The sequence below is a fragment of the Lagenorhynchus albirostris genome, chromosome 7 (genome assembly GCF_949774975.1).
Source record: "Lagenorhynchus albirostris chromosome 7, mLagAlb1.1, whole genome shotgun sequence".
NCBI classification, from domain to species: domain Eukaryota; kingdom Metazoa; phylum Chordata; class Mammalia; order Artiodactyla; family Delphinidae; genus Lagenorhynchus; species Lagenorhynchus albirostris.
In genome coordinates, this window is record NC_083101.1 from 55,975,095 (window position 1) to 55,991,874 (window position 16,780).

The following is a 16,780-nucleotide window of genomic DNA, read 5'->3' on the forward strand; positions in this document are numbered from 1 at the left end:
ACAGTTGGTTTATCCATTTATCTGTTGATGGGCATTTGAGTTGTTTATAGTTTTGGGCTATTTTAAATAAAAGTGCTATGAACATTCATGTACAAATCTTTATATGGGCATATATTTCCTTTTATCTTGGGTAAATAGCCATGAATGGAACAGCTAGATCGTAAGGTAGGTCCCTTATGTTTAACTTTTTAAGGACACGCTAAACTTTTTACGAAGCAGTTGTACCATTTTACATTCCTACCAGCAGGGTACAAGAGTTCTCATTCCTCTTTGCCAACCTAAGGTGTGCATTTTTAATTTTAGCTATTCTAATGGCTGTGTGGTGGTATCCCATTATAGTTTTAATTTACATTTCTCTAATAACTAATGATGTTGAACATCTTTTCATTTGTTTATTTGCCATGTGTGTTTTCTGTGGTAAAGTGTCTTTTCAGATCATTCGCCCATTTTATTTATTGGGTTCTTTGCTTTCTTATTGTTGAGTTTCTAGAGTTCTTAGTGTATTTTGGATTCAAGTCCTTTATTACACATATGCTTTACGAAGAATTTCTCCTAGTATGTTACTTGTCTTTTCATTCTCTTAACACTATTTTTTGAATGCGTGAAATACTTAATTTTGATGATGTCTGGTTCATTAGTTTATTTTTTAATGGCTCTTATCTTCTTCCTATGCTTTCTTCTAGAAGTCTTATGATTTAGGTTTTATATTTAGGTCTCTGATATATGTTGAGTTAATTTTTATATATGGTGCAGGATATGGATCTAAGTTAATTATTTGCATATTGATATTCAGTTGTTCCAGCACCGTTTGTTGAAAAGGTTATCCTTTCTATATTGCATTTCTTTTGCATCTGTGTCATAAATCTGTTGTCCACATGTATGTGGGGTTTTGTCTGTGTTCTCTATTCAGTTCCATGATATATTTGTCTGTGTTGATACAGTATTACTTTTGATTACTCTAGCTTTATAATAATTTTTGAAATCACAGTGTGTTACTTTTTCAACTTTGTTTTCAAAGTTGTTTTCAGTGTTTTAGGACCTTTTGTTTCTGTATGAATTTTAGCATCAGCTTGTCGGTTTCTATGAAAATACCTGCTGAGATTTTGACTGGCATTGCATTGGATATGTGGATCCATTTGGGGGGAGTTGTCATCTTAGCAGTATTGAATCTTCTGACCTATGAACAACATATATCTCTTCCTTTATTTAGATATTTTTAACTTTGTCAATGTTTTGTTATCAGTGTACAAGTATTTCACATCTTTTGCCAGGTTTATCCCAAAGTATTTTATATTTTTTGATGTTTTTGAAAACAGTATTTTAATTTGCTGATTGTTCACTGATAGTATATAGAAATGCAGTTGATTTTTCTATTGATCTTGTATCTTGCAACCATGCTAAACTCAGTTATTCTAGTACTGTTTTTGTAGATTCCGCCAGATTTTCTGTATAGACAGTGACATCAAAAAACAGTTTTACGTTTTTCCTTTCCAATCTGGATCCTTTTATTTCTTTTTCTTGCCTGATTTTATTGGTTAGACTGTCCAGTACAATTTTGAATAGGAGGAAAGCATTTAGTCTTTTACTATTAAGAATCATGTTATAGGGGCTTTCCTGGTGGCGCAGTGGTTAAGAATCCACCTGCCAATGCAGGGAGCACAGGTTCAAGCCCTGGCCCGGGAAGATCCCACATGCTGCAGAGCAACTGAGCCCGTGTGCCACAACTACTGAACCTGTGCTCTGGAGCCCACAAGCTACAGCGACTGAGCCCGCGTGCCACAACTACTGAAGCCCGCGTGCCTAGAACCTGTGCTCCTCAACAAGAGAAGCCACCGCAATGAGAAGCCTGCACACCGCAATGAAGAGAAGCCCCCGCTCGCTGCAACTGGAGAAAGCCCATGCACAGCAACAGAGACCCAGTGCAGCCAAAGATAAATAAATAAATAAGTATTAAAAAAAGAAGAAGAATCATGTTATAGATATTTTGTAAATCCCCTTTATCAAGTTGTGGAAATTAACCCTCTCATTAATTTGCTGAAAATTTTTAATTAGTAATGTTATATTGGATTTTTTCTAATGTCTTTCCTGCATTTATTGAGACTATCATACTATTTTTCTTTTTTAGTTTGTTAATATGGTAACTTACATTTATAGATTCTTGAATGTTAAACCAACCCTGCATTCCTGGATAAACCCCATTTACTTATGATGTATTAATACATTGTTAGATTTAATTTGCTAAAACTGTTTATAAATTTTACATCTGTGTTAATAAGCAATATTGGCTGGTAGTTTCTTTTCCTCATAATGTCTTTGTCTTCTTTTAGTATGAGGGTAATGCTGGCCTCATAAAATGTGATCAAAAGTGTTCCCTCTTTGTTGGTTTTCTAGAAGAGTTTGTGTTGAATTGATATCTCTTTTCTAAGTATTTGATAGAATTCACCAGTGATAGCATGTGGGCCTAGAGTTTTGTTCTGCTTTGTGGAAAGGATTTTAATTGAAATTTCAATTTCTTTAGTAGATATAAGCCTATGTAGGGTACCTCTTTCTTTTCAGTACGATTTAATAGTTTGTGTCTTTAAAGGAACCCATCCATTTCATCCAAGCTGGAAATTTACTGTCATAAAGTTATTCACAGTACTCCCTTGTTATTTTAATATCTGTAGAATATGTAGTGATGTCACCTCTCTCATTTCTGATAGTGGTTATTCTCTTTCTTTTTTTCCTGGACAGTATGACTAGAAGTATATCGATTTTAATGATCTTTTAAAAAAAAAACAGATTTTAATTTCATTGATTTTATTTTTGTTTTCTACTTCACTGATTTCTATGCTGATCTGTATTATTTCCTCTATTTTTTTTTAATTTGTTTACTTTGGGTTTCATTTGCTCATCTGTTTCTTGTTTAAAGTAGAACCCAAGGTCACCGATTTGGCATTTTTCTTTTTTTCTAATACAGGTATTTGAAGCTATAAAATTTCCCTTAAGTACTGCTGTAATAACACCCCACAACTTTTAGTATCCTGTATTTTTCTAAATTTCTGTCTTGATTTCTTCTTTTATTCATGAATTATTTACAAGCATATTATTATTATTTTTTTTTTCGGTATGCGGGGCTCTCACTGTTGTGGCCTCTCCCGTTGCGGAGCACAGGCTCCGGACGCGCAGGCTCAGCGGCCATGGCTCACGGGCCCAGCCGCTCCGCGGCATGTGGGATCTTCCCGGACCGGGGCACAAACCCATGTCCCCTGCATCGGCAGGCGGACTCTCAACCACTGTGCCACCAGGGAAGCCCTACAAGCATATTATTTAGTTTCCAAATATTTGAGAGTTCTCCAGAAATCTTATGTCATCAATTTCTAGTTTAATTCTGTTGGGGTGAAGGAACATATATTATACATGTTTTATTTTTATATATGGTAAGACCCCAACATAGATTGCTATTATTCTTGTTTAAAAAGTCAGTTTAGGGCTTCCCTGGTGGCACAGTGGTTGAGAGTCCTCCTGCTGATGCAGCGGACACGGGTTCGTGCCCCGGTCCGGGAAGATCCCACATGCCGCGGAGCGGCTGGGCCCGTGAGCCATGGCCGCTGAGCCTGCGCGTCCGGAGCCTGTGCTCCGCAACGGGAGAGGCCACAACAGTGAGAGGCCTGCGTACCCCCCCAAAAAACACAAAAAAACCCCAAAAAACAAAAAAAAAGTCAATTTACCACAGCCATACCTGAGGACTACCTTCCTGAGCATTCTAATCAATGCCCTGTGCGTTATGAGTTTCCTCAGTCTTGCTGGTGGGACAGGGACTGTTTTCTGGACTGTTGGAGCACCATGCACTGTTCCCTTTACTAATCCTTTTGGTTTCTCTTCTGCCTTGGTAGTATCCTCACATGCATGTGCTTATTGGTGCTCTTTGATTCTTTCTCCATGCAGCTCTCTTGACTCTGGTACTCTGTCATATAAATTTTGTTAGTGCCTTGTTCTTCCTGGACTCTCAACATCGTCTTCTCAACTCAGGGAGTCTGCCAGGCTCTGTCTCTATTCCCCTTCTCAGTGCTGTGACCTGGAAACTCAAGAGAGTAAGCTGGAACAATCATAGAACTCACCTGAGTTGTTTTCCATGTGTCAGAGATCACTAGCCTTCATTGCTTGTCAGTGTTTTGAAAACCATTGTTTCATATATTTTGTTTGGTTTTTGGTTGTTTGTTTCAGATGGAAGCACAAATTGACTTCAGCTTAATCCATCTTCGTTGGAAGCAGAAGTGTTTTTTTTTTTAAGTATTCTGATATAAAACAATGTGATAGAACTAGTAATAATATAATAATTTTTGATGACTATTTGTATCAAAAGATATTCTTCACCTATCTTTGAGAGAATGTGTTATTTATAACCATTTTTGTTATTTTTCATTTAACTATATTCATAGGTATGAATGTACAAAGTCTGAAAGAGTATACAAAAGTGTTAGATCATTATCTTATTATGCTTTGGGGTGAGTAATTTTATATACTTGAACATGTATAACAAAAAAATAAAGCTAAAAACAGAGAGCATCATTTATAAACCAGTGTAAAGAATTAAAAAATGCTAGTCTGTTATCAGCCTTATTTGAAACCTGATATGACAGTATGTTGGGATAGAAGATACATCTCTAAATCATCGAATCCTTCTCTCAAGTTATTACAGAAATCTCTGTGATGCCGTTATTCAAGTCATTGGAGCCAGATGCATAAATCTGTCCTATTCTTTATGGTAAAAATGGTATATGCTGAGGAAGAAATGCACTATGACTTGGAATTCTAAACTATCTGGTGAATTCATGTACAAAAAAGTATTTGGGTTGGTAGAGGAAAGTATTGGGATGCTGCCTACAGGTTAAGCATTAGTTATATATAGCAGTTGATTTGTCTCATGACACGGTTAGATTTAAATTACTCCTGTTTACAGAAGTTTACTATTTGTAATATATATGTCATGCATCAGTCATAAAATAATTTAAAAATACATTTAATTTGGGGTGGCAAGTGAAAACTTCCCAAATGCCCAAACAAAGCAGAATAGAAACAGGCAGTTAATAATAATAATAATAATGATAACTGTATCAACTACCACCACCACCTGTAGAATTCAATCTCTTCTTTTTAAAATGTGGAATTAGGTGAGATAGTTTGCCTGGTTTTTTAAAAGCTCTGTTACTAGATTTGCAATTGAAATAAATGATGTGAAACTTTAATATTCATACCTCTCTGACTGATAATTTGTTGCATTATTAATATCCTTTTACATTATTGTTTCTAGTTCTTCTAAGTAGCATTAGTAGAGACAAGGCTGTCTCTTCCAGCCTCTATTTAAGTAGTGATTTTCTTTTATCCTCTCAATACCTTTATCCTTATGACCTTATGGCCCTAATTCATGGATAGACAAAAGAAGGGGACATAAAGACTTGTCATATAAGTTGCCTACAGATTGTTGGGCCTCTGTAATTAAAGGCACATAATCCAGTAATATACCTTGGAGAAAGAAAAAAATATTGTTAAGATAGGGATAACAGGAAAGAGAACTTCGAAGTTCTTTATTTTGTCTTTTCATTAACTTAGAAAAGTTAGTTTTGGGGTGTGTGCGTGTGTTTATGGATGTATACTCAAAGAAGGTATTGGTATTGTTGCCTACAGAGTAAGCAGTAGTTATATACTTTTTTGCAGTATTTTAGGGATAGGAAGAGAAGGGCCATCATAACACTGCATAAAAACAGTTTTGGTATAGATACACAAAGATGCTACTTTTTAAGGATGATCATGTTTTTGCTACCAAAACTTTTTAAGTTGTTCAAAGGCAGGACTGTTCATGAAATTATCACTGATGAATGTCATTGAGATCTGGAAATAAATAGCATTTAATATACATGCAAAGCCATAGAAACTTGGTAAAGATCATTGATACAGAATACCAAAATAGTAAATCAAGCCATTATTTGTAATTTGATCTAGTATACTGTCTATATAAAATTTCTAAATGCTGGTGCAAAGTGATGCTGTGTTTTTCCTGGCATTATAGTCTTCTAAGCACTTGTTAAAATTCTGAGTACATTATTAGCATTTGATATTCTGAAATGTTGAACTTTTGACCTTGAGTGACTGATATTCAGACAGTGGTTGTATGTTATTCATCTAAGTACTAGACCGTATTATTTTACTTTTCTAGCCCCTGTAACAGTAGAGTTTACACATTTTAAACAGTCACTAATCTATATAGGGGTCATGATGTCTGAAACTTTCAATATGGTTTGATTTGAATCCATTTTCTTTTTGATCCCATAGTTTTCACATTAGAAGAATAAAAAATTGCACATGAGTAATTAGAATGATGATCTTTTCTGAAGGATTTTAACCTTTTTTCTTTTGTATCCCAATATGTTGAATTAGAGTTTTGGAATACATTAAAATATTAAAGTTTATAGCTTAGAAACAAAACACCTGGCTTTGCTGAAGAAATTGAGTATTTCCTCTGGCATTCCTTTATGTGAAAAACAGAAAACCAGTACTGGAAAGAAACTTGAAACTTTGAATAATTTTTTCAGTTTCTTTAGTCCTACTTTGGGTAAAAGCCCTCCTGCCTCTAAAATGATAAGAATTCAGTGTGAATATAAAGAAGTTTGGGTAAAACATTGCCACTTCACTCTGTTAATGCCTGAAAATGTTTGTTTAGAAAAAGCTAAATATTGTATTTATATAAATGTAAAATGGTTGTTTGAGCTTTACAAGTCAGATATGTGCCATGATCATATGATGGCACTGTTTGTTTTAATATAATTTATATATATATTTTAATTGAAATATAGTTGATTTACAATGTGTGTTAATTTCTGCTGTACAGAAAAGTGATTCTTATACATATACATACGTTTTTTAATATTCTTTTCCATTATGGTTTATCACAAGATATTGACTATATTTCCCTGTGCTGTATGGTAGGACCTTGTTGTTCATCCATTCTATGCATATCATGTTTGCATCTGCTAATCCCAAACTCACAATCCATCCCCCCCACCCCCCCATCCCCTGGCAGCCACAAGTCTGTTCTCTATGTCTCTGAGTCTGTTTCTGTTTTGTAGATAAGTTCATTTGTGTCATATTTTAGATTACATATATAAGTGATATCATATGGTATTTGTCTTTCTCTTTCTGACTTACTTCACTTAATACAGTTTATATTTTTAAAACATTTTATTAACTTAGAAAAATTAGCTGATGTTCAAATTTTTTAAGTTGGAGGTTTGCTCTGTTTTTACTTCTGTCTTGATATATTTTGTAGTAAATCAGAGGCTAATTGATTGATTTTGAAATGTATAAAATATGTTATTCTGAAGTTACACTATATAAACTTTGAGTAGAGTCAAGAATTTCATCATACTTACTATTTGGTGACATAATTGCTTTAAAAACTCAGAAAAATTATTTGCCGTATTATTCCAGAGTTTAAAACGTTCTGTATATTTTGCAAAATAATCATCTATTATTGAATAATAGTTATTTTAGAATATTAATGTCTACAGCATGTTATGAACTATTGATTTCAATTACCTATGAAATATTTTGAAATCTGTAAATCCCTTTCATGAGTTACTTTAAACAAGATGGATTATATTGAAGCAAAGTGATTTTTTTATTTGCATAATTAAGCTATAGCTCTTCAAAAGGGGGTTCTTGAAGTGTTTTCAAAGTAACAATATATAAAATTAAGATTACAGTCATAGCCTTACCCTTTAATTCATGGTAAATAAAATTTATCTTTCAGACGGCAAATGGCTACATCTTGTTTTTTCATATAACATCTACAAGAGGGGACAAGTACCTTTATGAACCAGTGTATCCCAAGTAAGTTTGTTGTCTTTCATTTTTTAAATATTTGATTTGCATACTTTGTATTCACAAAACATTACAGTTTGGGGTTGTCTCAAGTGCTAAGCCAGCATTTCCAAAACACTGTTTTAAAGATTACCAGGTCTTTGAACTGCTGTCACTTGAATAAAGAATTCTATAATTAAATAAGTCTGAAAATCTTGGATGGATGTACTATCTCCAGAATTACTATTAAAATACTCCAGATCTAGCATCCTTTAGTCTTTATTGGGGATGTATGAGCTAAGATCATGAGGGGAAGAGGTGAAGTGTCAGTAAGCTATACGTACTTTTTCCTGTACATTTTAGTATATGCATAGAAAAAATATGTACCCCAAACAGTGGGTTACCTCTTGATTAGAATTTGAGGGAACTTGGACTTTTGATCTTTAATCTGTGTTCTGTATGTTTTGCATTGTTTTTTTTCCCTTTTTTGTTATTTTCCTTACTTGTGAAACAAGAGAACATTTTATTGAAAGACCTTTTGAAATAAAAGAACATGTAATGTAATTTTCAAGTATTTCACCTTTTTAAAAAACGATCAAGCCATTAAAACTGGATGAAAATATAAATGAATTATTTATCACATTTCTAGATGATAGAAGACAGAGGTTATTAGTTATATAAGTAATTAAAGGGAAAATAGATTACATTATATGAAAGTTTAAATTTCTGAAAATTAACAGAAAAAAAAAAGACCAACATTAAAAGGGCAGATAACAAACTGGGGGAAAATTTTGCAGTAAACAAGACCAAGGCTTACTGTTTTTTATATGAAGGGGTCATATAAATTGCTAAGAAACACAAAGATTTCAAAAGATAAATACGTAAAAGCAATCTCATAAGAGGAGATGTCATCCATTTTAATTCTCAATTTAGACATACTCTGAAAGATTTCAAAAGATAAATAGATAAAAGCAATCTCATGAGAGGAACTATCTCCATTTTAATTCTCAATTTAGACACTCTCCTGTAAATAAAAAGCAATAAACAGAATCACCTGTACTTAACTGGATTATTTTTTATACTATTATAGGTGGGCAGGGGACTATTATAGGTGGGCAGGGGAGGGAAATAACATCTCTTGAAACAGTGAAAAATACAATTTTCTTCCATTTGCCAACATGATTTACATATATTTAGAGTGTTTTGGAATAGTATTTTGAGACTCACTTTTTGTTTTCCAGAGGTTTTAAAAAGTTTCTTACCTTTTAATTCTAAGACTCCAGGGGACACTGCTTAACTAAGTAGTAGTCCCAACAATGCATGAGCTATGCTGTGTTTGACTGTATATGTTAAGCTAAAGAACTAAGTAAAGAGCATTATTGTTTTGTTTTGTTTTTAAACTTGGATGTTCTTCCACTGTGTTGAAGAGTTTGAGTTTCAGTATGTGGGCTCAATAAAATGTGTATTGCCTTAGAGCAGCATAAATAGAAATTAAGGGGGGATATAGGCTTTGGTGTCAGATAGACCTGGAATTGAATGTCAGTTCTGCTGCTTTTCAGCTGTATGTCTCCTATCAAGTTAAAATACCTCTAAAAACCTGAGTTTCCTCATCTGTAGAATGAGATAACAGTAGTAATTATTTTATAGGATTAAATGAGACCATGCATATTAAATGTTTAGGTAAGTGCCTAGCTTGTGGAAAAATTAATAATGGACAGCTGCTATTATTATTAATATATTTTTTCCCTCATCAAATTTTTACTTTATTTCTAATGTTTTAAGTGATTATATATATAAAGTGATTTTATACATTACATAAATTGTATATATTATATATATTTTTTGTTTTTAACTTGATAATATACTTTTTTCAGAGTTTAACTTCTAGTAACTGTTACATAAAATCAAACAAAATCCTCTTATATGGAAACAGTTTCGCAGAGCAGATTAGAATCAGCCTATTATGCATTTGTTTGCTAGACTACTTTCTAGTTCGGCTTTTTAGTCTAGTAAGTTTCTGTAGAACCTGTTTATAAAATGGGAATAAAAATATTTTCTTCAGTTGTTTGGAGGGTTATGTGAGTTTAGGTTTTTAAAACCTGATTTGAGGAGAGTTTTTTTTAAAATTTAGTTTTTATTGGGTGTAAGATAAGCTCAAGGATGTATTATACAATATACAATGTAGCCAATATTTTGTAATAACTGCAAATGGAAAGTAAATTGTATAAAAATTTTTAAAAACTAAAAAAATTTAGTTTTGAGAGTGTATCATCATCATCTGTGCCATTGTAAACACTTATGCAATTCAAGACACTATTCTAAGCACTTTTTCAAACTAACTTAATCCCTGTAGCAACCTGATGAGGTAGTTATGTACAGTAACTATACAAACTGCAGCACAGAGATGGCCAAGTAACTCACCCATAGTCATACACTAGTAAGTGACACAGTCAGGATCTAAACTTAAGTGTTGTAGCTTCAAAATCTGTGTATTTAAATTAACCACCAATACTACACTTCAACCCCGTGTGTCCATCTAGCCATCTACTACTTTGGGTTTTATTTGGGGAGTTAGGGAACCAGAAATGGATAAATGATCTGGAGTGGTTTATAGTAGTCCTGAAGAATAGAGACAGCATAATTGAGGCCAGTGGTTAGTCATCCTCTTCACAGTTTTAGAAACGCTATTGTCTCTTGCTTCTCTTCTCTAAATCTTATAAGTTCCTCCCATGAGTTTTTCTATAGTATCTCAACTTCCTTGTATTATGTGACAGTATCTTAACCTCAGACTGCCTCTTTTCCCATAGTGCTTCATCTTAGAACAGGTCAGATGCCCCCATAATCTTTCAGAGTTTCCACATAGTGTTGTTTCCAACATCCTTCCTGTTGATGGTGGGAGTCAGGCTTCAGCAATGGTTACAGTCTTATATTAAATGACTCTTTATGCCTCAAAGGTCATTTAGGTCATTTATTGTTTGATTAATGAATTTTCCATTTCTTTCATCCTTTGCATCTTTATAAATTCCATTCTATATTAAAATATTCCTTCATATTGGTTACACAGGCCAATGGATGGACTTATCCATTGAAGGGGTCATCTTGATGGCTTTTTCTTTCATGTCTTGTAACTTACAGTGCAATTAATGAAGGAAACTCTGTCAGGGATAAATCAGAAATAATTTGTGTTAAGCTTTAGAATATGTTCATGTGTTTATTTTTAAGTATGAGTTTGGTAGATCTTGAAACTGCAAATCATATTTAATTTCATAATGAAAATAATTTCAACAAACATTTCATCATTATGTATACTACTTTGAGAGCAGAGATTTTTTTCTCCTTATTCTTTCTATCTTTCCACCTTATTGAGACCAGCCTTATTGAGGTTAGTGGTCTTTTAAAAAGAAAAGTTACTGTACTAAAATTCAGTATATTTAATTATCAACTATTAAAGATGAAGATATTATCTTCTTCACTGAAAAAAATCACTCCAAAACAACTATCAAAATTCAGACGTCCCACTCCCTCCCCAAGGCCAATATTTTTACCATCTGTTATGAATTAGTGCTAGGTGGGAAGCAAGAAGAGAATAATTAGTTGAAGTTAGCAATTTCTAACTTCAACACAACTTGCCTTTTCAAAAATCCTGCTTCTTGGGAACTATACTCAATATGTTACAATAACCTATAAGAGAAAAAAATCTGATAAATAACATATATGATATATATATACACATATATATTATATATACAACTGAATCACTGCTGTACACCTGAAACTAGCATAACATTGTAAGTCAATTATACTTCAATAAAATAAAGCTTCTTGCAGGAGAAACCTGCAAGTAAGGGGATATAAACATTTACTCAGTTACATCAAAGAGAATAAAAGAGATTTGAATTACTTACAGATGTGAAAGATTCCCCTCAACATTTGTTTTTTTCTTTTTGCTAGTAAGTTTTGAGTGTTAGTTTTCTGGAGAATAAACTTTAACTGCTTTTTTCCCCTTAAGCTTCTATAGATTTAGAAAGTTATTTCTAACAATATATCTTGGTCTAAGTTCAGTTTTTGAACTTGACAAAGTGTGTTAGTTATCCTAACATTTTTGATTCCCTTTGATCTTCTCAAAACGTTGCATGTGTAATTTGATTTCAATATGTATGTATTCTGTAACAGTACATGTGTAACCTTTAGCTGTTCAACTTTGTGTCTTTTATGTATCCATTAGCTTACATTATAATTGCATGAGCATTTACTAATAAGATTAATTAGCAACGTTATTCTATAAATTCTGGACAGTGAAAACCACTCCCTGTTGGCCACACTTCTAAGACTGGCACCTGAATTCAAAGAATCACAGAATTGTTAAGAAATCTGCCTGATTCAAAGAGCCCTGTGCATTGTTCTTATCGGACTCAAAGCTGTCTGATTTTGTGATAATGTAAATAAAAAGCTTTTTTTTTCTTTTTAAGAAAAATGATATAAAATGCCTGGTGATAAAGAGTACTTACCTCTTTCAGAAAACTCTTCTGAAAAATTGCTGTCATCCATCTGTCCATTTAAGTATTAAATTTTGTCAGGCTCCAGGACCATTTTAGATACTGGGATGCAGCAGAGGAAAAAGAAAAAAGAAGAAAAACAACAACAAGAAGAAACTCTACTCATACAGCCTGCATTCTTGTAATAGATGGTGATAAATAAGTAAAATACATTACAAATTAGGTGATACATTCTATGGAGAAAAATAAAGCCGGGAAAGGGAATGGGAAGTGGGGAAACAACTTGAAATAGAGTGGTCAGGGTCTTTACTGAGAAGATGATGTTTTAAAAGTTCTCAATGAGATGAGGAAACAAAACATACACCCATGGCCAGAGCATTCTGGATTGGTGAGATTTAGAAGGTAAGAAAGTTAATAAGAAGAAATTACTGTGAATAAATCCTAGGTCTTATCTAATAACTTACAGTGAAAAAATCAGAAGGGAGAAATTTTTTATTAAATATAAAAAGAAAAATTACATTCTGCTTTTAAAATAACCTAATCCTGGGAAAGCCTACAGTTTATTCTCTTTTTTTGTAAATTGCACCATCATTTGAGCTTATTTATTCTTACGACTTAATAACTCCAATAGCCAGTCTATATCAAGTCCAGTATATTCTACCTTGTATCCCTCATGTCTTTCCCTTCTTCCTAATTCTCAGCAACACTACTTTAGCTTGGGTTCTGTCATTTTTCTCCTGGATTATTGTAATATCTTATTAATTAATCTTTTGTGGTTTACCCCTAAATGAATTTTTCTAACATAAAATTAACTTGCCATTTTTCTACAGTTTTTCAGTGGCTTTTCTTAGATTTCAGGATTAATCGTGTTGCTTACTTTTTTTGAGTTTTATTTTACAAATCTGAAGAATGGATTTAATATCCACTTCATGAAGATGTCATTAGGTTGTTTTTGTTTGTTTGTTTGTTTGTTTTTTGCGGTACGCGGGCCTCTCAGTGTTGTGGCCTCTCCCGTTGCGGAGCACAGGATCTGGACGCACAGGCTCAGCAGCCATGGCTCACGGGCCCAGCTGCTCCGCGGCATGTGGGATCTTCCCGGACTGGGGCACGAACCCGTGTCCCCTGCATAGGCAGGCGGACTCTCAACCACTGCGCCACCAGGGAAGCCCTGTCATTAGGTTTAAATCAACACCTTAAATTACTCTGTAGAGTACCTAAAATAATGCTTTACTGTTGCCCAGGATTTTGTTATGCGTTCTCTTGTATTCTACATGCTCTTACTGGCTTTAATTATCCAGTATATATGGATGAGGTTCAGACGTTTCTGTAATATAGTACCACTTTCTTAAGCTTCTGGCCCACCTTTCTGGAACAAATCTATTTAGGTGTCTCTAGGCAGCCTCAAACTCATCATGTGTAAACCTAACTCATTTCCTCTCTACCAAGCCAAACATGTTATTGCTTTTCTAAAATTTATTGCCATTACCATGATCTTTTATACAGTGTGTGATGTTGAAAACCTTGGAATCTTTATTTCTTCATTTCTCTTCTTTGTTTGGTAATCAGATTGTATTGATTGATTACAACTCTCTAGTGCCTCTAAAATTTGCTAGTATGTATTTTACTCTCACTTGTCATATTAAGGGCATTCATGGCCTCTCCTTGCCTATTGAAAAGCTTGTTTACTAACTCATTCTTGTCCTCTAGTCTCTTTCTCCTCCATACTGAAATCCATTCTTTGCACTGATAACCAGATTTATTCTTCAAAGCAGAAACTTGATGATGTGATTCTTGTCTCAGAAACTTTTTTTTAAAGTCTGGATTTACTTTGTTCTAAATAATTAACACCTGGATCTAAAGATACAAAAAAGCTAGCATTATACATCAGTACTTCCTGGAATATTATTTCAGAAAGATCATATCAGTAAATTTTTTTATTTCTAATTTTTTTATTGTGGTAAAATACACAATGTAACATTTATCATCATAATGTTTTAAAGTATAGTTATATAGTTGGCCCTTTAACAACACAGGTTTGAACTGTGCAGGTCCACTTATACATGGATTTTTTTCAGTAAATATGTACTGCAGGATTCTTGGTTGGTTGAATCCAAGGATACAGAGCCACATATATGGAGGGCCAACTGTAAAGTTATGCACAGATTTTCAAGTGCATGGAGGTCTGCATCCCTAACCCACAGGTTGTTCAAGGTTTAACTGTACTTCATATAAGTGAAACCATATGGGTATTTATCTTTTGTGACTGACTTATTTCACTTAGCATAATGTCCTCAAGTTTCATTCATTTTGTAGCATATGTTCGACTTTCCTTCCTTTTAAAGGTTGAATAATATTCCCCTGTATGTATATACTACATTCTGTTGTGAATAATGCTGCTATGAACATGGGTATTCAAATGTCTCTTTGAGACCCTGATTTCAGTTCCTTTGGGTATATACCCCAAAGTAGAATTGCTGTATGTTACGGTAATTCTCTTTTTAATTTTTTTGAGGAACTGCCATACTATTATCCTCAGGGGCTGTACCATATTCTGTACTTAGTGCACAAGGACTCTAATTTCTCTACATTTTTGCCAACACTTATTGTTATATATGTATTTTTATAGTAACTTGTAGGTGTGAGGTGGTATCTCACTTTAGTTTTGATTTGTATTTCCCTAATGATTAGTGATGTTAGGTACTCTTCTAATGTGCTTATTGGCCGATTGTGTATCATTGGAGAAATGTCTGTTTTGAGTCCTCTGCCCCTTTTTGAATCAGGTTGTTTTGGTTTTTTGCTGTTGAGTTTTAGGAGTTCTATATATATTCAGGGTATTAATTCCTTATCTCATAAACTTCTGTTGCTCTCCAGTCCCCACAAAGTAAAGTCCAAGAGATCTGGCTTGGCATTTAGAACTTACTTTTCCCCTATCTCTAGCACACTGAACCCACACTTCCTATGTATTTTAATTCTGTTCATTTACTATTTGCTTTACTTAGTATGCCTTCACCGCTATCTTTTTTTATGTAAGAAAGCTATCTCACTTGGTTTTCAAGCTCAGGTCAAATGTTTATAAAGCTTGACCTCAACTCTCCTATCTTCCCTTGTACCCAAGAAATAGCTGATCCCTCATGTATAATCCCATGGCACTTAAAAAAATTTACACTGGTAGTCCATGAATTTATTCTTATGAAAACAAACAAGTACTATGTTGAGGTATGTTCCTGCTGTGCCTGCTTTCTGGAGAGTTTTTATTATAAATGGATGTTGAATTTTATCAAAAGCTTTTTCTGTATCTATTGACATGATCTGTGGTTTTTATTCTTCAGTTCATTAATGTGATGTATCACATTGATTGATTTGTGGATATTGAAAAATCCTTGCATCTGTGGAATAAATCCCACTTGATTATGTTGTATGATCCTTTTAATGTATTGTTGGATTTGGTTTGCTAGTATTTTGTTGAGGATTTTTGCATCTGTGTTCATCGATGATATTGGCCTGTAATTTTCCTTTCGTGTGATGTCTTTGTCTGGTTTTGGTATCACGGCGATGGTGGCCTCATAGAGTGCGTTTGGAAGTGTTCCTTCCTCTGCAATTTTTTGGAATAGTTTCAGAAGGATAGGTGTTAACTCTTCTCTAAATGTTTGGTAGAATTCACCTGTGAAGCCATCTGGTCCTGGAATTTCATTTTTGGGGAGTTTTTAAATTACTGATTCAGTTTCAGTACTGGTGATTGGTCTGTTCATATTTTCTATTTCTTCTTGATTCAGTCTTGAGTGATTACACCTTTCTAAGAATTTGGCCATTTTTTCTAGGTTGTCCATTTTATTGGCATATAGTTGTTTGTAGTAGTCTCTTATTATCCTTTGTATTTCTGTGGTGTTGGTTGTAACTTCTCCTTTTTCATTCCTGATTTTATTGATTTGGGACCTATATTACAAACCAACAGCTAATATCATCCTCACCGGTGAAAAAGCTGAAAGCATTTCCTCTAAGACCAGGAACAAGACAAGGGTGCCCACAATTGCCACTTTTATTCAACATAGTATTGGAAGTCCTAGCCACGTCAATCAGAGAAGAAAAAGAAATAAAAGGAATGCAAATTGGAAAAGAAGTAGAGCTGTCACTGTTGGCAGGTGATATGATGCTATACGTAGAAAATCCTAAAGATGCCACCAGAAGACTACCAGAGCTCATCAGTGAGTTCGGTAAGGTTGCAGGACAGAAAAGTAATATACAGAAATCTGTTGCATTTCTATACGCTAACAATGAACTATCAGAGAAATTAAGGAAACAATCTGATTTACTGTCACATCAAAATGAACAAAATACCTAGAAATAAACCTACCTAAGGAGGCAAAAGACCTGTAGTCAGAAAACTGTAAGATACTGATGAAAGAAATCGAAGATGACTCAGATGGAAAGATATACCATGTTTCTGG

The 16,780-nt window shown here is 33.8% G+C and overlaps 1 protein-coding gene across 1 annotated transcript in view; it reads left to right on the forward strand.

The window, feature by feature from the left end:
- The window catches only part of RIC1 (RIC1 homolog, RAB6A GEF complex partner 1), a 136,078-nt gene that overhangs the window by 52,793 nt on the left and 66,505 nt on the right, over positions 1–16,780 (forward strand). Inside the window, exon 3 of the mRNA XM_060155058.1 lies at positions 7,790–7,869. Coding sequence (XP_060011041.1) covers positions 7,790–7,869 — 80 coding nt within the window. The remainder of the gene's footprint in view (positions 1–7,789; positions 7,870–16,780) is intronic.